The 23,663-nt window shown below is 42.4% G+C and overlaps 1 protein-coding gene across 4 annotated transcripts in view; it reads left to right on the forward strand.

Annotated features, from left to right (window-relative positions):
- The first annotated feature begins 2,725 nt into the window (after nt 1-2,725).
- The window catches only part of NAB2 (NGFI-A binding protein 2), a 31,732-nt gene continuing 10,794 nt past the window's right edge, over nt 2,726-23,663 (forward strand). The window contains exons 1-5 of one of the 4 annotated variants that reach the window (XM_069758536.1): nt 2,726-3,110; nt 12,754-13,564; nt 16,575-16,708; nt 18,139-18,190; nt 22,186-22,300. In XM_069758536.1, coding sequence (XP_069614637.1) covers nt 3,058-3,110; nt 12,754-13,564; nt 16,575-16,708; nt 18,139-18,190; nt 22,186-22,300 — 1,165 coding nt within the window. In that variant the 5' untranslated portion in view covers nt 2,726-3,057. Of the gene's footprint in view, nt 3,115-12,753; nt 13,565-16,574; nt 16,709-18,138; nt 18,191-22,185; nt 22,301-23,663 lie in introns of all 4 variants that reach the window. The other 3 variants (XM_069758535.1, XM_069758538.1, XM_069758537.1) reach the window with 3 other exon arrangements.

Consider the following 23,663-nt stretch of genomic DNA (forward strand, 5'->3'; position numbering starts at 1 on the left):
TCCCCTAAGAAATTACGATCAGTTTCCCACCTGCACAAAACCCTTCAATATTTTTATTGCACTGTCTTATTAATTTATCGAGATCTTAGAAAGCCCAGTGTGTGGACATATAATGTCCAGAGATAGTGCTATTCCTCATGTACTCACAGGACAGTTTATTTTGAGAAGATAATGCATGTTATTTTAAGGTAAGAGTGGCTACTAGCCATATCTGATGCCACTTATTGCATAGGCAAAGTATCAGACAGGTTGAATTCCAAGATCTACAACCCTGGCTTTTGAGAAGATGCTTGAATGATCCTATAAAAACCTCTATATTCACTGCAAAATATGGCAAAATGAACAGACACTGGTTCATCAAGGTGTTTTTACCAGATTCTGGCATAATATACCGTCAAGTCTTCAAAATACCTTCAAAGCCATCTTGGGCAGCTCCACCAAAGTGGGAGAAGTTTGGGCTAGACACAACGTTGTGAAGTACACCTAGCAAATTCATCAAAATTTGTGCCACTTTAGTGACATGACACACCAGCATGAGACAAAAAACGCGTGTAAAAAAACACAAATAACCCAATTTATCTAATAGGTGCAGAAATGCTATAGAAGCTCTGCAACAGCAAAAACTCACCAAAAGTTCATCATGGTAACGGAGCTTTTTCCTACGATGAGTATTTGGTGAGTCTTTGATGTTGCAGCTTTTCTGCACCATTTCTGCATCAAATAGCTAAATTAGGTTACGGTATTTCAGTTTTTTTACTCCATTTTTAGTGCATTTTTATAGTGTTTTTTTTCAGCTGTATTTTAGTCTCTTGTTGGTGTGTCATGTTTTAAATAATGCTGCTTTGTTTTTTATACTTATTGGTATTTGGCTTTGACATAAGATTGATACAGTCATGTGTGGATTACATGCGGATTTAGTGCGGATCCGCAAATGGTTTTTATTTATGTGGATTTTCCTCATCTCATTGAAGTCTAAGGGAAATTTGCAAATTTAAAGCACCACTCCAGTGGGTTTATTTTTCAGCACTGGATTTATGCTTTAGGCTTCTTTCACACTTCCGTCGGCAGTGTCCCATCCTAATGCGTCGGGAAGACGTGCCGACGGATGTCGATCAAATAGTGATACAACGGAGGGAACGCATCCAGTGTTATGACGGATGCGTTGGTTAAGCTTTTCCAGTGTAGATATGGGACTTGGTATTCCGGGGACGAGAGAGACGAGAGACCAGAGACAGAGAGAGATTTTCCCCTGCCTTGCAAATCCTTCCCGGCATGCTGTGAGGAAAAAACGTGATACATCGCTGGATTCCTGTGTGTGATGGTCAGCGACGGATTCTGTGTCCATAGGTTTCCATTATAGCCGACGACGGACAGCGCAGGACCCGTCGCTGACCGATTTTCCGACGTGCAGAAAAAACGTTCCTCTGAACGCTTTCTCTCCACGACAGACCGCTATTTTCCAACGGATCCAGTGCACGACGGATGAAACGGATGGCCATCCGTCACAATCCGTCGCTAATACAAGTCTATGGGAAAATGCAGGATCCTGCCAATTTTTTTGCAGGATCCTGCATTTTCAAAAATCAACGGATTTCGACGTAAGACAAAAGACGGAAGTGTGAAAAGAAGCCTTAAATGTAAGTCCCCTGCCCCTCATCATATACTCATCCTCCGGCGTCTTCACCGTTTTTCAGCACTGCTGCAGTCCCACGATGCCATCTTGTCAGCCGTAAGTCAGAAGCTACGTCACCAGCTCTCAATGCAAGCCTGTGAGAGCCAGCATAAGGCCAGAATGGGGTTTCCATAGACTTGTGTTGAAAAGTGACCTCCGCACCGCTAGACTGGAAAAGCTGGAAGGTAGCTTACAAGGGTAGGTTCACACGATTAGTAAATGCTGCGGGTTGGACGTGATGTACTTGTGCAGCGTCCAATTCGCAGTATCCAAATGTTACAGCATAGTGGATTTGTGTACAGACGCCTGCAGCGCACTTGCGGAGACGTACATACGGCACGTCTCTCCAGACAGCAGCATGTCATGATTTCACCAATATAATGTATTGGACGCGATTCAGTGGACACATGCGGATTCACCTGCGTTCAATAGACGGCAGTGCTTTGGATGCAACAAACATGCGCTACTACTTCCAGATTGTCTGCACATACCCTTACCGCAGACCGATGGGAGTGACGCTGGAAAACGATGAAGGCAGCGGCAGGTGAGTACCAGACAGGGGGCAGGGGAAGTACATGTAAAGCACCACTCCACCACTGCTTTAATAAATATTTCCTGCAAGAGAAATTGATGTTGCAGATTTCAGAATCATCTGTCATTTCCAATCTGTCATTTGTCATTTCTTACAAAGGAAACATCCGATAGTGTTTCCTACTCATTCCAGGAAAGATATGGAAATCTCCAGACTTGCATTGTGACACTAAACTGCTGCAACAAGTCTCCCGTGTGTCCCCAGACTCTGACAGGTGAGAGTTACAATTCTGCGAAAAGCCTCGTCACGTCACAGTGTAACACTAACCTGTTACTGTAATACATCAAAGCCAAACCTGACACATTTTATTAATTGGCATCAAATGAACAGAACAGGGAAATAAATCCTGAATTCACGTAAGTGACATCGCGGGCTGGAGGTGCACGTATGATGGTCAGACATGCTCTAGTTATTGCACTGCTGCTACAGAAGCTTTGGATTCGGCCCTTCCCCCAGTCCTCCTACACAAACCCTGACATACAGAGAAGAGGCTTATTGCAATGTGTATGTGGGTGGAAAACAGCAGAGAGAGCTTGAAGACCTTAGGCAAGGGGAGCCCAGAGAAAATCAGCAGAGGAATAGCAGAGAGGCAGACAGATGCTAGACACTGGATTCTGCTAGAAAGACTGCCAGAGCGAAGCTGGAAGAAGAAGGCTCCTAGATGATGGCAAAGGATGTGATGAAGAAACAGGAGTAGACCCAAGAAGGCAGCATACAACATACCACACCTGTCCGATATTATTAATCGCCAAAAGTTTCCACGCCACTATTGCCTAAAACGTAAAACTCCTAAATGGCGGAGAGGGCCGGCAGATCAGATGACCTAAAGCGGGCGTCCAAAGCAAGGCAAGTAAGTTAGCAAAGTGGACAGATGTGTATTGTACTAGTTTGCTCGATCTCGTGCGCACATTGTAGGTAGTATGGTTACAGCCCCTCTGGATATTCTGCACTTACCGAAATCATGCACTGTTGTCTATATTGTTTCTATAAGATGCAAGAAGGCAAAGTAGGACTTGGATGTTATTCTTATAACATGGCCAAAAAAAGTATATTGTTATCAGAGACGTAACATTATAAAGAGAGGAAGGCCCCGATGTAACCCTGTATCTGCCAGACATAGAGTAATATTGTTTATGTTGTTTCTTTGTAACTTGCTTGTAGTTGTTTAGTAGCATGGAGGGTTAATGCGTCTGCGTCTCAGGGATCTGATGGAAATGATGATATTACCTGGAGCACTGTTTAGGGCAGTCGCTGTTATCAGTTTGTATTTCTAAGTATCGAGCAACTAACAAATGAAATGAAAATCTTAGTTATTGAAGGCTGCTCCAAATAACGCTTTATTTCTTGCGCTTGATTCGTATTTTTAGTGTAGCCGCACTTGTGCATGGGTTATGATACACTGATACATGTGCAGGTCGTGCATTTATTACATGTGACTAAGGGAAATGGGCCCGACCCCAGATCACATTACTCACGGGTGGATTATATTGGGACCGGTGGGTTATGTGAATTGGTCTGCCCAGTTACAATTATGTAATACTTGAATGTGAAATTCACTTTATGAAATGTCTCCAGAGAGCACAGAACAATATTTGCATAATGACTGTATTGATGCAGAACATTAACAAGTAATCCAAAGTGTCATGTAACAAATCCAACTTTGGAAGACACTGATGAGAGCAATGGACCCTCGAGTACAAAATCTGCTTGTTCTCAGCTCGCCTTCAATCAGTTACTAGAGGAAAATGTGATTAAGGCTGCGGTCACACGGTCAGTATTTGGTCAGTATTTCACATCAGTATCTGTAAGACAAAACCAGGAGTGGGTGATAAATGCAGAGGTGGTGCATATGTTTCTATTATACTTTTCCTCTATTTGTTCCACTCCTGGTTTTGGCTTACAAATACTGAGGTAAAATACTGACCAAATACTGCCAGTGTGACTGTATCCTTTTCCTGCATACAATGATCAGCCATTTGTAAAGTTTTCCAGAACTGATTTTTTTTTTAGATAAATAACATCATTATGCGTTTTTGAATATGAAAATCCATCTTCTATCAATGCACGACAGCCTACTCAGAGATTGTGATTCTTATTTTGTAAAATTTACTATTAATAATGGCCAGTGGCTTCTTTGTCTTGATTAGGAAGCTTTGTAGAAGTCGTACTAATTTTTTTCACTAAGGCTTCCAAGAACTTTTTTTTGTGTCTGTAACCCAACCATCCAAAGAAGACTGTGGTTTGTCAACCAGTTTCTCAGGCCTGGATTGGTTTTAGCAGATGTGATCAAAGATGTATGGCAAAATGGGGGATCAGGTAATGCTGCTCAGAACAGGACGATCACAAAAAGCACAACTGGTGCACAGCAAATCTAATAATGGTATGCATGGTTAAATAGCACCGTTGTTCTACCAAGTTTACCAAGTGCCCTGTCGGTAGTCAAAGTGACTCGGTGTTCATGTGTATGGGGCCTTTAGATTGAATATTCTTTTCAGTAAAATGGGATCTGTCATTATGAAAAACCACTGCACTACTATAATGTGTGAAAAGTGTTACAGACTGTTCTAAGCAATGTCATTCTTATCTTGGACCTCATTCACTCTTGTGCAGTAAGCGGACGATCAGTCCGCGCTGTGTCTGCTAATGAGCCATCTAGGAGTCCTATGTGCTGCCTCTTTCTCGGTAGTGTGGGGGATGCATTACATAACATGGGTCTACTGGCAGTCTACTCCAGGGGAGTAAGGGCTTATTCAGACATTAGTTTTTCACGTATGAATTCTATTGCTATTTTTCACCACTATAACTCATTCTTTCATATATTCTATGGGGCTGTTCACAAAGTCGCATATTCCTGCAGACGGTCTGCACAAAATCACAGGGAAATTTCTGATTTTGATTCAGCTCATGGATCAGACACGCCAATGCAAGTCTATTGGTCAGTGAAAAAATTGACAGGATGTATGGTAATCTGTGTGCCGTCCATTTTTCACTCACCAGAAGCTCGCGAAGCCTCCATCTTTTTTTTTCATACAAGAAACTCCTAGGGTAAAAACTGACACTGACCAAACTATGATAACAGTCTGATCCAATTCACTGATGAAACTTGGACCAGGTGCGGCTGGTGTTTCTGGGAAAAAGCAGCAATGATTTTCTAATTCTGCAGAACCCCTGGAAGTGCGGATGAAAACAGCCTAAGGCCGGTTTCACACGTCAGTGGCCCCTGTACGTGAGGTCACAGTTTCCTCATGTACCGGAGACACTAACTCACGTAGACACATTGAACGCAATGTGTCTCTGCACATGTCAGCGTGTTTTCACGGACCATGTTTCCGTGTGCAAAACACGGAGACATGTCAGTGTTCGTGGGAGTGCATGGATTACACGGACCCATTAAAGTCAATGGGTCCGTGTAAAACACGTACCGCACATGGACGCTGTCCGTGTGCAGTCCGTGTGCCATGCAGGAGACAGCGCTACAGTAAGCGCTGTCCCCCCCACGTGGTGCTGAAGCCACCATTCATGTCTTCTCTCCAGCAGCGTTCGCTGGATAGAAGATATGAAAAATCCTTTTTTTTTTTTTTCGTGTTTAAAATAAAGATCCCTGTCCCCACCCCCCTCCCACCCCTTGTGCGCCCGCCCGCTGTTATTTAAAGGGACACTGTCACCTGGATTTGGAGGGAACAATCTTCAGCCATGGAGGCAGGGTTTTTGGGTTTTTTATTCACCCTTTCCATACCCGCTGGCTGCATGCTGGCTGCAATATTGGATTGAAGTTCATTCTCTGTCCTCCATAGTACACGCCTGCGCTGTGCAAGATTGCCTTGTGCAGGCATGTACTACAGAGGACAGAGAATGAACTTCAATTCAATATTGCAGCCAGCATGCAGCCAGCAGGTAAGGAAAGGGTGAATCAAAAACCCAAAAACCCCGCCTCCATGGCTGAAGATTGTTCCCTCCAAATCCAGGTGACAGTGTCCCTTTAAATACTCACCCGGCTCCCTCGCAGCGTCCTGTCCTCGCCGCACCTTCTCCTGTATGAGCGGTTACGTGGGGCCGCCGATTACAGTCATGAATATGCGGCTCCACCTCCCATAGGCCTAATAGAGTTAAAGAATTGTATTATGTCGCTTCCTTAATATTGAAAACTGTTACTAATTGTGATACTACCAAGGATATTTCTTTGTAGTGCTCATATAGCATCTAGGATCTTCTTTTTTTGTACCATCAACAATCAGTAGAGGCATATGGATTATTGCTGACATTTTCCCTTCCTTGCTCCTATGAACTGCAAACATTATAGAATGAGTGGGAATGGCCTGAGAGACCGGTTATTCTTTTGCTTTCCCTGGTTTGCCTAAGGATTTTTCTAGTTGTTTTATCCAGGTTTACTTCTTCTCAAAACTAATGAACACTCCCATTTGAGACCCTGGGATATTAGTGCCACCCGTGTAGAAGTAATATATTGCCAGCCACTGGTGTGAAGTGGTCTGTAAAAGATCCCAGCAGCATAGTGTCCTTGGAAATAGTTTTCAAATGTTGGCAAGTCTATGTCACAGCACGACACTTGGTTAAGTGCCCTCTTATGTTGGCAGACATATTTTGTTTTCCTTCTCAAAGTATGCCAGCACGAGACCAACTGTCCTGTCTTCCAAGCACTGGGTTACACCATAGCGATAGCTGATCTGTACATTTATTTAGCTAAAACGGGGAGTTCTTGAATTACAAAAGAACACCATAAGAGGAAAAACCTCCACTATCCTAGACAAAAAAACACCAGTACACAGGCAGAGATGCTTACCTGTCCAGGGCCTCCAAACAATTGCACTAACCAAGGTGCAGTGGACTCAAAGATGTCAAATGCACAGGTGCAATAATACCGATAAGGCAGCCAGCCTACTATCAGGGATTGGCCACTTGGTACACCTGTGCAAAGTGGAGGTTTTTCCTCTTATGGTGTTTATTTGTAATATCGACCAATACCTTGCATAGATTGTTATGTTTTTGTGCACTTTATATCTTTTCAGGGTGCAGCTGGGCCCTACATGGCTCTGTAAACTGTGGCCTCTGTTCACACAGGATGCATCATAGTCAAATTGGTTAGCCCGCTATATGGCGTAATTAATAGGCTTGGAGCCATATGCTCTGCATTTCTGTGTGAACATGCCACATTATTATTATTATTTATTGTTATAGCGCCATTTATTCCATGGCGCTTTACATGTGCCACATACAGATTATTTGTTTGCACAGGTGTACCAAGCGGCCAATCCCTGATAGTAGGCTGGCTGCCTTATCGGTATTATTGCACCTGTGTAGTTGCCATCTTTATTTGGGTCTGCTGCACCTTGGTTAGTGCAATTGCTTGGAGGCCCTGGTAAGCATCTCTGCCTGCGTACTGGAATTCTTGAACTACACAATGTTAAGATGATATACTGGAGAATGGATTTGAGTGTTGGATACTAATCTTTTCACCCAAACAATAAATTATGACCATCAATTTATAAATAATAGATTAGAGTCCTAGTTTGGTTATTTCTATATACAGCGATATTACCATATTTATGTCTTACTGTGGCTACCATTTTATTTGCAACCCTGACCATAGGCTAAATGGCCATACTAGCTAGGTTTCAGAATTAATTTAGAGCCAAAAGCCAAGTCAAAAGTGACATTGCATGGTCCATTACACAAATATCCTTCCCTACTAGGACCATAATGAGTGCGTGAATCCTTAAAACAAAGGATCGCTATGTACCCAAACTTTCCATTGTTTTGGGATCAAGCAGGAGATCCAACACTTATATATTAGTGGATACCTTTATCTAATGGTAAAGTACAGCTGAATGTAGAGTTTCACTAGTGTAAGCCTCTTATCGTTTCTTGGTACATAACTTTCCCATGATTTTGAAACTTTCTGTAGCAAATCAAACAATTACTGTGGGTTTGCTTTAAACAACGCCCGGTCTATCCCACTCCGCCTCTGTAATTCCATGAATAAACATGTGGGTGGATTCCGACGCTCGGCAGTCTGTGCTCCCATTTCATCACATGAACAATGGGTTATTCACTCGGCTTTAGACAAGTTTTATTCGCTGTCATTATCTATCATTCGTTTTATGTTCACGCAAAGATTTGTGTTGTAGACTCCAGCATTGTGCAACCTGTAAAGCCAAAAATATAAACCTGTATGAAGATTGTTTATTTAATCTGATATTCAGTCTCTTGTTCTTATTCTCTAGTTTAACCCATTAAAGGTGTTGTTCTATAATCAGCGTTTATCACCTTTCCACAGGCTAGGTGAGAAATGTATGATCAATGGGGGACAAACCGCTGGGACCCGCAGCGATAATAAGAATGGGTATCCCAAAATTCACTGTGTGACTAAAGTGATACTGAGCATGTGCGACCATTATTTCATTAAAGGGGTTGTCCACTACTAGGATAATCCTTTCTTAAACTAAACATTCGGCCCGATAAAATAATAAAGCCTATAGTCACCTCTCGTGCCGGTACTATTCCTGCGTTGTTGGCACTCGCTGTCCTCGGGGCTGTGATGCGGTGTTGTGACATGTGATGCCAGTAACCAATCAGCGCTGGCGTCACCTTCTACGCCTTCGTACGAACTGAACGTGAAGAGGAATCCACAGCTGCAGCTGATCCTTGACTTCCTCTTCATGTTCAGTTTGTCTGAAGGCGTAGAAAGTGACACCAGCGCTGATTGGGTACCGGGCGTCAGGTATCATTTGACCGCATCACAGCCTCGGCGAGAGCAAGTGCTACTGCCGGAAAGGAGCTGACATGGGGGGTGGGTATAGGCTTTATTATTTTATCGGGGTAGAACATTTAGTTTAAGAAGTAGCTGTCCTAGTAGTGGACATCCCCTTTAGTAATCTAATAATCTATAGAAATGGTGGTCATACTAATGATTCATTCATGCAAAGGACTTTGGGTCCCCCATTCTGGGGAACAGTGGGGCTCTCAGTATCTGGATCCCTTGCAATCATATACGTATCAGCTATTCTATGGATAAGTGATGAATGCTATTGTGGGAAAATCCTGCAGAACTGAGAGATTTTTTTCCTTGTTTCACCATTGGATTCCAAAACTTTTTCATTTTCCTGTTATCATAACTGTATGAAGCTGTATGTTCCTAGAATTGCATTGTTACCTACAACCGGAATGTTTGACAGAGGGATCGTCCGTGGCATTTTTCGGTGGCATTTTTCAAAACAAGGATCAATATGGCTATGATGTTTTTGATTGAGTGTATGCCAAAGGCTTCTACATCAAGGCACCTCGCGTACTGATCGACAGTCGTTCTATAGCCTGTTCACACCTGCCAGCAGCTCTTAAGGATTCACACTGAATGACCTACATCAATCCTAGCACATACAGTAGGCTGCCATTGTTCTCAGTGTAGGCCCTGTCTACAAAGGACGAGTCGCTGCCGAGATCAATTATCTTCTGGGCAGCACAAAAGATCAGTTCACCTGACAAACAAGCGTTTTGCTAGTTCATCGTGTGATTGGCAACCTGTTTACATCAATATATTGTCGTGAATGCTCTTTGAAGGTGATCATGCAGCCTAAATGGACCTTTAGTTTCCACCTAATTTGAAGTTGATCTCAGGGTATTGGCGGGATTGTCCAACTGTTTAGTGTGTATGGGGGGTCTTACGACTTTCTCCTACAGATGACGTTGAGAGAGAGAAGGATCCAACATGTTAAATTTCAGTGGCCGATCCTTTTGTCACTCTGCGAGGAGTCTGGCATTAGCGCTCTTAAAGAGGCCACTGTAGCGCTTGGCCAAGCTGAGCTCTCCTGTGTATGGGGCAGTCGGGTGAGAAACAGATGCAGTTCAGCTGACAGCTACCTAAAGTAGCCTATAGAGGGATAAACTTCTAGAAATAAAGGATACCACCATGGATAGAAACGGTGTCACTAGTCATGTGTATGCAGTTGGCAGCTCTTCCTCGACTGGCATCTGAAATTAGAAGTAGTCTATAAGGCCGGTGTCACACTTGCGAGTGCAATGCGAGAAACTCGCACGAGTCTCTCGCATCATACACTGCCGCCGGCACTTAGGACAGGAGCGTTCAGCTGCATAGAAATACATGTAGCCACACGCTCCGGTCCAAAGTGCTGACGGCAGTGCCGGGTTTTGATGTGAGAGACTCGTGCGAGTTTCTCGCATTGCACTCGCAAGTGTGACCCCGGCCTTAAAGATCACATCAGCGTTTTGTTTTTGGCTCCTTTGTTAGCAATCATTTATGAATGTATCTATAGTGAGTACATTAATATACTTACCGATCGCAGTCTGCTGTCATTTCCAGCACTGCTTCGTACCTCTCCGAAGACATGTGACCACAATTGTGACCAGTTGGCTCACACAGCGTCTTCTCTGGTGACCAGAAGTCACTTTTACAACATAAGTTTATAAGACTCAGATCGAGGCTCTCATAGCCTTTCATTAAGGCCTCGCTCAGACGGTCAGCATTTGGTCAGCCAAAATCATGAGTGGAACAATCAGAGGAAAAGTATAATAGAAACATATGCACCGCTTCTGGATTTATCACCCACTCCTGGTTTTGGCTTACAAATACTGAGGTAAAATACTGACCAAATACTGAACTTGTGAACGCGGCGTAAGGGAGAAATTGTGTGATGCTTATTGGAAAACTTTGGTAACTTGCAATGACTACAAGTAGTATTTGGATATCAGAACCTATTGAGGTGTCTCCGGTACACAAGTGTAGTGCAGTCGTGCAGTTATTTCTCCGGATTTTTCTTTTCTGAGTATATTAGCAGGCTAGAGTTATTTTCCATCTGAATGATTTTGTGCATGAAATGTTAATTAAAGCACTGACTACAGAGTTATAAAGCATACACCCAGCCCGGCATGTGGGAGCTAATAGCTTTATTAATATTCACAGAAAAGTACATTTCTTCTCCAGTGCTCGTATACTGCAACAATGTAATGACACTTTAGGCAAAATAGCAGAAGAAACACATTTTTCATAAAACATAGGTTTTGCTCAGACAACTTCACCGTTCCGATCAGTCGGCTGTGGCGGTGTACCAAGCAGGAACGTAAATAATATAACACATAGTACAAGGCTGCCGATGTTTGTAAATCCATCTATGCTCCAATCTCGCCTGCTATTCATGAGCTATTTGTGGTATCACCTCTACTTCACCCAGGAGGTGCAGGAGACATCTATTGTAAGCTCTGTTCAGACTACTGTCATGGCTTCCTCTTTAAAGGGAATAAGTCATACTTGTAATCTGATAGTAGATTAAAGTAGGAGCATAGTCCCTGATTCCAGCGATGTGTCACTTACTGGGCTCTGTATTGCTGTTTCAATACAATCAGCATTTTATTAACAAGAGATTATCACTGCAGGACAAGCTACCTCATGCCTCCTAGTCCAACCACCTTCCCAGCACTGATTAACAGCTGCCACTATACAATGTACACAGAAAACTGTGGTGTCTGTGGGATTATATCTCAGATTAACGACTGAGCTCTGCTAGATCGGCAGCAGAGGAAACTGTGACTCTATCATAACTGCTGCATACAGTAAACTAAGTGATTCATCACTGGAATCAGTGTCGCTGTCCCTACCTCATGTGATCAAAAACCCGCTGACAGATTCCCTTTATCAGTTATGGTGAATCCATTTCTGAATAAATACTTCCAAATGTCAATGGCTCACATTGACTTTTATCAGGTTTTTGGGAGTTCTATTATTTTGAACGTAAAAATAAGGGTGAATTCCCGCACTGCAGAATTTGGTGCAGAAATATCCGGGATTGAAAATCCGTTCCACAAGACTGAAGGTAGTTGTGTATGATGAATGAGACAGTTCTGTAACAAAACCAACAGCAAATATACAGTATGTTAAAATATCCTAATGTTGCGGACTGCGCAGAGGTCATTGCTCGGACTCGGCTGGTCATAGGATTTTTATTTGAATAAATGTAATACTATCTGAAAAGTGATTTTATTTTCAGCGAAGGTCAATATTTGATTGTAGTGGAACATAAATGTGAGACCTAGCATTTTGCAATATATATTTGTATTACTTTTTGATGCTTTCAGTTATTTTCAGCTCATCTCTTACAACGAAAAACTGCTTCTTATCTACCCTGCAAATTTGCTAATAACACTTATAATTTGCTAATTATGTTGATTTTATTGTTTAGGAAAATATTCACTGTAAATGATTTATTAAAACAAAAAGACTCCTTGCTGACAGTTTCCAAGTAACGGAGCGTTAAAGAGTTAATTTGAGTATTATGCTAATTAGACAATATTTAACATTGTTATTGCAACAACATGTGTACTCGTGAAATTATATAATGGAAACAGGTTCTATAGAAATATAATAATTATAATTTGTTGTATTTTTTATTATTTTTAGAGCTTGTTTTGCTTTTTGTTACTATTTCCAGTTTTTACATATCTTTTTTATTCTTTTGACCTGTAGGATCATTGCAGAAACCACTTCCCTCCCACGCACCCTGGGGGAGCTGCAGCTGTATCGTGTTCTCCAGAGAGCCAACTTGCTAGGTTATTATGATACCTTCATCCAGCAGGGAGGTGATGATGTACAGCAGCTATGTGAGGCCGGAGAAGATGAGTTCTTGGAAATTATGTCCTTGGTTGGCATGGCTACAAAGCCATTACATGTCAGACGACTCCAGAAGGCCTTACGAGATTGGGCTACTAATCCAGGACTATTTAACCAGCCACCACTGAACAGTGTCCCTCTTAGCACCAGTATACCATTGTTTAAGATATCGGAGACAATGGGCAGAGTAGCTCGACCATGTAATGGTCACGTTAGCAACATCGAAACATTGAGTAAAGGCATTGGTGGCTTCGTTCTTCCAGAACAACAAGAACAGCACGGCAAACGATCTCCATCACAACTGGACAACAGACCATGGGCAGTGCAAGTGTCTCCAGAGCTAAACGAAGGAGATGATGAAGAGGTGGATGATGATGAAGATGGGAGAGGAACACAATATGCAACAGCAGGTGAACGATTAGACCCCGAGTTAGTACAGGTGATCTCTGACAGTGTCGAGAGGCTGATGAAAGGCTTGCCGCGGGGGGATGTTGCCGAGGCCAGGTCCATGCTGAAAATAAACAAAAAATTAGGACGGTCGCTAGGACACATCTTTCAGATACCAGATGGAGGGCCAAGAAAAGAAAGGGAGATTCGAAGACACAGTGCTATCTATGGAAGGAGCGACTCCAAGAGACGTGAAGGAAAAAGACTTACTCTGCACGAGGTTAGCAATCTCGTTTACGTCAACTTCCTATAAATTGACATTGAAAACATTCAATTCTAATTGAAAGGGTTTTTCCAAGATGCAAAGTAATGAACTCAATGGAGGAAGTGGCTTAAAATAGTAAGAAAACCTGATACATGCAGTGTCACTCCGGTGCCACCGCTCCAGTGCTTCCCACTAGTTTGTAAGCACTTTTCTGCAGTGATGACTTTCCCGTCTTCCCGCATGAGTATGAACCTAGTGATTGATTGCAGTCGTCATGTGGGTGGATGGCCACGTCATTGCCGTACCAGGATAAACAAAGACCACTGGAGTGGGGGCACTCAAGCAACAGTACATCTATAATCTGTAGGGGTTTTTTTTTCTCATTTTATGCCATTTTCTCCATTTAATAGACTAGGGATTGACAAAAACCTACACAGGGCATTAACCAAACAGCATGTGGATTTATTGAGGTTTTTTTACGCTCATTTTATGATGCAGTTAAACCATTGCAATTGAATAGCCTTAGGTAACAATACCCCAGCTGCGCCTGCTCCGCTGGTTGGAAAGACCAACGTCGATACGTACCAAACGGAGAAATGTCTGTGTGCTGCGCTGCTGGTGAGGAACTCACAGGATCCAGATGAATAGGAATAGATTGTAGGTTATTCCCAACACTTCTCTAGGGCAAATCGACCTCTTCCTCAGGGCATCACAATAATAATAATAATAATAATAATAAAGAGTTTACTGTGGTACCCCTGAGGAAGAGGTCTGTTTGAACTAGGAACGCGTTGGGAATAACCTACAATCCTATTCATCTGAATCCTATGAACCTCTTACCAGCAGCGCAGCACACCGACATTTCCATTTCTCCCTTTGGTATATTTTCTCCATTTTGTAAATTTTATTTACACCTTAGAAACCCCTTTAACTCCATAGGCCATCATTGCGCTGCACACTGAAGCTGTTCATACACATTAGATAAATGTGATCAATCTGATCCCCACAAAAACAATTCAGTCGTACAGATGGCGCCGTACATATACGAGCAAAATGTTCAATACAGAATTTCTTTAAAGAGGAATTGTCACTTCCTGATTTTTAGGGGTTGTCAATTACTATAAGGCTGCCGTCACACTATCAGTATTTGGTCAGTATTTTACCTCAGTATTTGTAAGCCAAAACCAGGAGTGGAACAATTAGAGGAGAAGTATAATAGAAACATATGCACCACTTCTGCATTTATCACCCACTCCTGGTCTTGGCTTACAAATCCTGAGGTAAAATACTGACCAAATACTGATAGTGTGACGGCAGCCTAATATTGATGACGTGCTCAGGATAGGTAATTAATGTTAGATCGGTGGGGGGCCGAGACCCAGCACTCACACCCATCAGGGGAAAAAGTTCTTGACGACAACAAAGGAGACCATACATAAATAACTAATAAATTAACCCACTCCTTTTTGTGTGTGTGGGATTTATCATATGTAATATTTATATAATAGTGATATGTTACGTAATCATACAATATGATTACTTTGTATACCCCCATTATGAATAAGAAGGTGCAACACTGCCAATGAAAACCATGAGCTGATCCATGCAGTCTCCGTTCGTGCTTGTATCACGATAACGCAGGAGCACTCATATACTGTGAGGGGGCGGAAGGACCGAGCGTTGCCAGCTCATCTCAGACCCTTAGAAATGAACAATTGTCATATAAAGCAACGGAAGCCCTAAATACCAAGAACTCGGTTATTTTCAGCTTTTCACGTATTGCCTTTTAAATAAAAAATAATAAACCAAATATATAAGGGACATTATGAGTTTCTATTAACTTACGTTAAAGAAGCATTTGTCACAGCTGGATAGCTTACAATCCCTGCATCAGGGACAGTCTGATCCCTCACCGATCACCATAGCAGGGAACTATTGTCATTCCTGCCTTTCCAGACCATGGCTAGGAGTAATGGCAGTGGAGTATCCACCCTTCCGCTGGACTCAATGCCTGTTTATTCCACATATTAGAAATCCTGTATCTATAAATAAGCAAAAAAAACAACATTTGTATTCATGGCTACACTTAAAAGGTTATTCCTATCCTCATAAATGTACATTGTGGGATCGTGCTTGTAAAAAAATAATTCCTTTCGCAATTTACTGCCTATTAAAATTTGAAGCCATTCTTGAGATATTAACATTTTTATTTTCTTTTATTCACCGCTCGTTGCCTTGGAGACCAACCACTGCTGCTGTCTAGCTTGTAAGCGCTGCGCTGAAGCTAGCCAATATTAGGAGATAACTCTGCGTTCCAGTGATCCTGGACAATTTCAAAACTGTGATTACAAGTTCAATAGAAAAAAAAACTTGTAAGCACTGTGCATGTTCTGCTGCCTGGCAGCGGTGGTCGGCCTCCAGGTCAATAAGGTATAAATTAAGAAAAAGTGTTAATATCTCAATAACAGCTAAACTATCTTTCTAATAGTAAATGGTAAAATTGCTTATATTTCAAGAACAATCTGATAATGCAAATACCATCCTAGAGCAGCATGGTATAAGGACAGAGAGCCTGATTCCAGCGATGGGTCACTTGCTGGACTGCTTGGTGTAGTTTGGATAGAATCCCTGTTTTCTCGGTTGTAGATGTGGGAGTGGTCAGAATACTGAGCTCTGTATAACCCCACCCATACCCATGATTGGGAACTTCCTGTATACACTGTACATTGTCATCCAGAGGCCAATCAGTGGGGGACGGGGTTACATAGATAATCCTGACTGATTTGCATGAGACACCTAGTCCAGCACTGATTATCTCCTGCTGAGAAAACACTGATTGTATTGAAACTACAGCACACAGCCCAGTAAGTGACACATCGCTGGAATCAGGGTCTCTGCCCCTACATTATTCTGCTCTCAGATTAAATAGCAAAAACAACTAATGATAAATTATTCATACATGCTCTTGCTGTTTCCAGACTTTCCTCAATACCTACATTCATTGTCTTCTATATTCTGTCATCAGCTAACAATAAATGAGGCCGCAGCTCAGTGTTGTATGAGGGACAACACCCTGCTCCTTAGGAGGGTAGAGCTGTTCTCACTAGCAAGACAAGCTGCCCGGGAGAGCTCCTACTTGGCATCTCTGAAGTGCTCCAGGTGAGTCTCCATCCAGTGTCTGACGAGTGCAAGTTACATCATTGACCACCATTTTCTCAGTTCTGTAGATTTACAACAGTATCCAAATTACACAAGCATAGATCATAGCTTAATATTTTTGCTGAGTGGGCAAGTTTGGGTAGTTTGGGCTGTGAGGTTACATCTCTTAAAGGCTATGCTCCCACTCCATTAAAGGGTTTTCTAGGACTATCATTTTGCTGGCCTAACCTCCCGATCGGATTAGTTGAAGTCCGAATCCTGGCACCTCCATTATTCAGCTGTGTGAAGTGACAAGCCACAAGTGTTCGTAATTGTTTGTCAAAGTCAGTAAAAGGCGGATTCTTTAGGAGCGCTGGATAGGTAGCCCTAGTGTCCACCTGATGAAGACGGCACTTCCGTTGAAACGCGTTGTGGCTTAACCCCATTCTGGTGTCAGAGTTTCCTTTCGGCGCTCCTTTGACCGAGTTTCACCTTTTTCCTAACACTAGGAAACACTAGGGACAAATGTTCCTGGCATTCCATACAGTTGTCCAGGATAGACCGTCGATATTACAACCCCAGAAAAACCCCCTTTAAAGCCGAAAAACATGTAGTTATAGCATCCCTTGTCTAAATTCCAGAAAACCAACCTGGTTTATTCACTACGCTCGTTCCATGTTGACCTTGATCCAAATGCTGGTCTCCTGGAGAGCAAAAGAATCGGCCATTGATTATTGTTCGGACATACCAAATCCTTCTCTACCCTGACGACATATGTCTCCTATGTCTCCACCCCTATTAAGTTGGACTACCTGACGATTTTGCTGATATTTATGGGTGTGGCTAATGTGTATAGGAGTCAAAAGTCTTGTATGTTTTCCATTAGTCTGCCGTCTGTACCCAGCAGGCCCATGTCAAATATTTGTTGGCCTACAAATTACCGTTTGTTTTATAGCTTTGCCATAAAATGCTGAGATAAAAATGACTTACCACCAAATCAAAAGTCTCCAGTTTCTGCTCTTATTTTTTTCTCCCCTGAAAATTCAGGTTTTTTTTCTTAAATCCGTCATACAGATCCAGAGATACAGGCCTTTTTATTTAGTGCTAATTTTTATGCTCTTTACCAAGTGGGCACCAACTAAAAAATCCCTTATCTCTGGAACCGTATGACGGACTTACAAAATACAAAAACCGGAATATTCAAGGGAGCAAGGGGAATAAAACAAGAGCAATACCTGGACACTTTTGGCCTGTTGATAGCCCTGCTTTAATATATATATATATATATATATATATATATATATATATATATATATGTATCAATGCAGAAGCAGAAAGCTCAAATTTTGAAAGTTCTATAGTTATGGAGCGCACATAGGACACGTTGTGACCTTATCTGAATAGATTTTATTATAGTTTTAATATATTAAAATCTCAAACATCTCTTTTAGGTTAAATCCTGAAGAGACAGGTGCACCACAGGCAAAAATACCAAAGCAAGAGGTAATGGCAATGAATGCGAGAAATTGACATGTCTTTAAAAAAAACTAGTGGGTCTGTTAATTTTCACTTAAATGTATGTAATATTTTATGTTTTAATATTTTATATATTTGATAACTTGGCAGTAGCTCTTTCCTTCCCTTCGAGCAGCTTGATTCCCCCTTTCCTTGCTTGCAAGCTTTTGTAAATGTTCAGAATCCCACTTAATTTATCCAGAATGAAGTGATAATTGGGAAATTTGGAGGAGGGGGATGTGGCTGCCGCTGCTTTCTCCCTATGTCTGCAAACCTCACCTTCTCTAACTAGATCTCCCCCTTAGGATATTGTAAGGGGCACAGTGTGGTAGTCTTGGCCGAGGGGCTGCTGTTCTCCCACTCCCTGGCATCCTACAAGCAAATAATGTCCTTTTTTTGTTGTGTGGTTTGTATAAAGTGGATAACACTCACTTTTGGTCTAGAAGACTCTGTTCCGCGATCCTGGATCCGGAGGCCACCACACAGTCAATCACAGACTCTTGATCCATTTTCAACAATTCAGCTTTACTCAGCAGTTCAGTCTTAGTCACAGATACAGCACAGTATGTTAGATTAGTAACAGTTCCTTCGGCCTGCGCTATCCCTTCCTTTGCTGGCACTCCTTGCCACATGGATGTTCTGTCGTGTACTGCAGCTCCCCAGAATCCAATTCCTATCCGTGAATCACCTTTGGGGATGAAAGCAAGGTTGTCTCCTCCATACCTTTTTTGGGCCGTTGGCCTCGGAAATTACTGGATGTTCACTGAAATATGTCGCGGCTGTTCTCATACTGTCTTTCCCTTCCATATCCATGGGGCCTTCAGCCCTCTGGCCCTGAACCACTGCTCCAATAATTCTTATCTCTCACACTAAATACTACCAGGGAAAACTTCCCTTTATAATACCAGTTCCCCCCTAATTGGGGCTGTTCCTATCTATGTTAACTGTTACCTTACTGGACCTAACCACTTCCTGCACTACAGTGTCCTCCACTGTACTTCCCAATCCTAACTATACTTATCACTATATATTATCCTTATATTTATGTCCTAATTTCTTAACCTAATAGTCTTAGCACATTAACACACTGTTATAGAAATACATTCGAGTAATAAACATGAGTCATCCATAATAAAACCATTATCAAAATTTATAAGCATTCTACAGCATTATTCACATTGCTATGAAAAGCGTACCGATCTTATTAGGAAGGGGCCAAGAGCATGCTCGTCCCTGACATACTCTTACAATATTACAGAGTAAAGTAGGGCCTGGCCGTGTAGAAAGCTTTGAGATTGACAAGTAGGTAAATGCTTGATGTCTGCTTTCCCTGTATCTTGTGTATTCTAAATGTATTCTAGGAAAAATAGGGATCACATCTCCGTCATGTTCCCATGCTAAAAGAGATGAGTATGTGATCTAGAGAATCTGCGGGAACGTTTTTCACAAAAGTCCGCTAGACAGGAGGCAACAACCACATGAATAATCAGGAACAGGGTATTATATGAGTTCATGTTTGTGCCAAATTAAACTACTATGGGCCCCAAAGGTTTAATTGCTGCTATATACAGGTCCTTCTCAAAAAATTTGCATATAGTGTTAAATTTCATTATTTACCATAATGTAATGATTACAATTAAACTTTCATATATTATAGATTCATTATCCACCAACTGAAATTTGTCAGGTCTTTTATTGTTTTAATACTGATGATTTTGGCATACAACTCCTGATAACCCAAAAAACCTGTCTCAATAAATTAGCATATTTCACCCATCCAATCAAATAAAAGTGTTTTTTAATAACAAACAAAAAAACCAACAAATAATAATGTTCAGTTATGCACTCAATACTTGGTCGGGAATCCTTTGGCAGAAATGACTGCTTCAATGCGGCGTGGCATGGAAGCAATCAGCCTGTGACACTGCTGAGATGTTATGGAGGCCCAGGATGCTTCAATAGCGGCCTTAAGCTCATCCAGAGTGTTGGGTCTTGCGTCTCTCAACTTTCTCTTCACAATATCCCACAGATTCTCTATGGGGTTCAGGTCAGGAGAGTTGGCAGGCCAATTGAGCACAGTAATACCATGGTCAGTAAACCATTTACCAGTGGTTTTGGCACTGTGAGCAGGTGCCAGGTCGTGCTGAAAAATGAAATCTTCATCTCCATAAAGCATTTCAGCCGATGGAAGCATGAAGTGCTCCAAAATCTCCTGATAGCTAGCTGCATTGACCCTGCCCTTGATGAAACACAGTGGACCAACACCAGCAGCTGACATGGCACCCCACACCATCACTGACTGTGGGTACTTGACACTGGACTTCAGGCATTTTGGCATTTCCTTCTCCCCAGTCTTCCTCCAGACTCTGGCACCTTGATTTCCGAATGACATGCAAGATTTGCTTTCATCAGAAAAAAGTACTTGGGACCACTTAGCAACAGTCCAGTGCTGCTTCTCTGTAGCTCAAAAGTGGCTTTACCTGGGGAATGCGGCACGTGTAGCCCATTTCCTGCACACGCCTGTGCACGGTGGCTCTGGATGTTTCCACACCAGACTCAGTCCACTGCTTCCTCAGGTTCCCCAAAGTCTGGAATCGGTCCTTCTCCACAATCTTCCTCAGGGTCCGTTCTCCTCTTCTCGTTGTACAGCGTTTTCTGCCACATTGTTTCCTTCCAACAGACTTACCATTGAGGTGCCTTGATACAGCACTCTGGGAACAGCCTATTTGTTGAGAAATTTCTTTCTGGGTCTTACCCTCTTGCTTGAGGGTGTCAATGATGGCCTTCTTGACATCTGTCAGGTCGCTAGTCTTAAGGTACTGTCACACTAGACGATATCGCTAGCGATCCGTGACGTTGCAGCGTCCTCGCTAGCGATATCGTCCAGTGTGACAGGCAGCAGCGATCAGGCCCCTGCTGTGCTGTTGCTGGTCGGGGAAGAAAGTCCAGAACTTTATTTGGTCGCTGGACTCCCCGCAGACATCGCTGAATCGGCGTGTGTGACACCGATTCAGCGATGTCTTCGCTGGTAACCAGGGTAAACATCGGGTAACTAAGCGCAGGGCCGCGCTTAGTAACCCGATGTTTACCCTGGTTACCAGCGTAAAAAAACAAACAGTACATACTTACATTCAGCTGTCTGTCCCTTGCCGTCTGGTTCCTGCACTGACTGCTGGCCGCAAAGTGAAAGTGAAAGCACAGCACAGCGGTGAGTCACACAGCGGTGACTCACCGCTGTGGCTGTGCTCTGCTTTCACTTTACGGCCAGCAGTCAGTGCAGGAAGCAGACGGCAAGGGACAGACAGCTGAATGTAAGTATGTACTGTTTGTTTTTTTACGCTGGTAACCAGGGTAAACATCGGGTTACTAAGCGCGGCCCTGCGCTTAGTTACCCGATGTTTACCCTGGTTACCGGGGACCTCGGGATCGTTGGTCGCTGGAGAGCTGTCTGTGTGACAGCTCTCCAGCGACCAAACAGCGACGCTGCAGCGATCCGGATCGTTGTCGGTATCGCTGCAGCGTCGCTAAGTGTGACGGTACCTTTACCCATGATGGGGGTTTTGAGTAATGAACCAGGCAGGGAGTTTATAAAAGCCTCAGGTATCTTTTGCATGTGTTTAGAGTTAATTAGTTGATTCAGAAGATTAGGGTAATAGGTCGTTTAGAGAACCTTTTCTTGATATGCTAATTTATTGAGACAGGTTTTTTGGGTTATCAGGAGTTGTATGCCAAAATCATCAGTATTAAAACAATAAAAGACCTGACAAATTTCAGTTGGTGGATAATGAATCTATAATATATGAAAGTTTAATTGTAATCATTACATTATGGTAAATAATGAAATTTAACACTATATGCTAATTTTTTGAGAAGGACCTGTATATGGGACATGATCGGATTAAGGTGGGGTATCATTCTTTGTTCAATGGTGTTGTGCAGTCATTATATTAAATGACATTGGGATAATTCCATTTTATGATCAGGTTGTGGATAACCCATTGCAAGGGGAATCAGAAAGTGTAACTACATCTGCAAGGCACAGCTTGGAAGAAGACAGCGGCAGTGTCTCTGGGGAAAGCATGGACGGTCATTTGCAAGGTGAGATCTGCAGTTCTCATACAGTCTTGGGACATTTGATTTGTGCATTGTCCAGTAGTTTGGTTGCAGTGGCACATATAACATAGTAACATAGTAACATAGTTAGTAAGGCCGAAAAAAGACATTTGTCCATCCAGTTCAGCCTATATTCCATCATAATAAATCCCCAGATCTACGTCCTTCTACAGAACCTAATAATTGTATGATACAATATTGTTCTGCTCCAGGAAGACATCCAGGCCTCTCTTGAACCCCTCGACTGAGTTCGCCATCACCACCTCCTCAGGCAAGCAATTCCAGATTCTCACTGCCCTAACAGTAAAGAATCCTCTTCTATGTTGGTGGAAAAACCTTCTCTCCTCCAGACGCAAAGAATGCCCCCTTGTGCCCGTCACCTTCCTTGGTATAAACAGATCCTCAGCGAGATATTTGTATTGTCCCCTTATATACTTATACATGGTTATTAGATCGCCCCTCAGTCGTCTTTTTTCTAGACTAAATAATCCTAATTTCGCTAATCTATCTGGGTATTGTAGTTCTCCCATCCCCTTTATTAATTTTGTTGCCCTCCTTTGTACTCTCTCTAGTTCCATTATATCCTTCCTGAGCACCGGTGCCCAAAACTGGACACAGTACTCCATGTGCGGTCCAGGTCCATGTGCGGTGCGGTATAGAAAGGAGCGGCTCCTAAACATAGCTCAAAATGAGCCACTATTATGGTGGCACATTTTTCCACCCAGGCCAAAAGAGCTTGGTGTTTTTTCCACCTTCACACTTGTACCACAACCCATTTGCCAGTATCTAATAAGGCAGAGGCTTTACACCCTAGTTCCGAAGCCTAGAGGGGTCAAAAAGGTCCGATTGACCCATATGAAAAAATCAATACTATTAAAAAATAGTTGGGAGCATCGTAACAAGATTTTGCATCAGTCTTCACAAGCTTCTAGATAGAACATATAGGAAAAAATGACGTTCGGACACACTATTCGCTAACACTGTATCTGTCACGTGTTTTCTCATATTTTCCCTCTAGGCAGAATATAAATTCTTCCACCCTCTAGGCGGAAAAAAATGCACTTGATTGACAATAACCTCAAGAAGAATGTATAATGTAGTACTAGAGACAGGGATTCCATTGGACTAGGACTAGGGAGTAGGAATTTGGGACTGGGCTTCTACTGACTAACATTGTAATTAGTGCTCAGTAGTGATCCCTTCTAAAATGTGACCAAAAATTAAAATACTCAGGTTTATTTTCTCTTTGATTTCAAATCAATGATCATGTTTTAATTTCAATATGGCATCAATTTTTTCACACCAAATATTAATAGTCATAGAAAACACGATGACCCCGACTCATTAG

The sequence above is a fragment of the Ranitomeya imitator genome, chromosome 3 (assembly GCF_032444005.1).
Source record: "Ranitomeya imitator isolate aRanImi1 chromosome 3, aRanImi1.pri, whole genome shotgun sequence".
NCBI classification, from domain to species: Eukaryota; Metazoa; Chordata; class Amphibia; order Anura; family Dendrobatidae; genus Ranitomeya; species Ranitomeya imitator.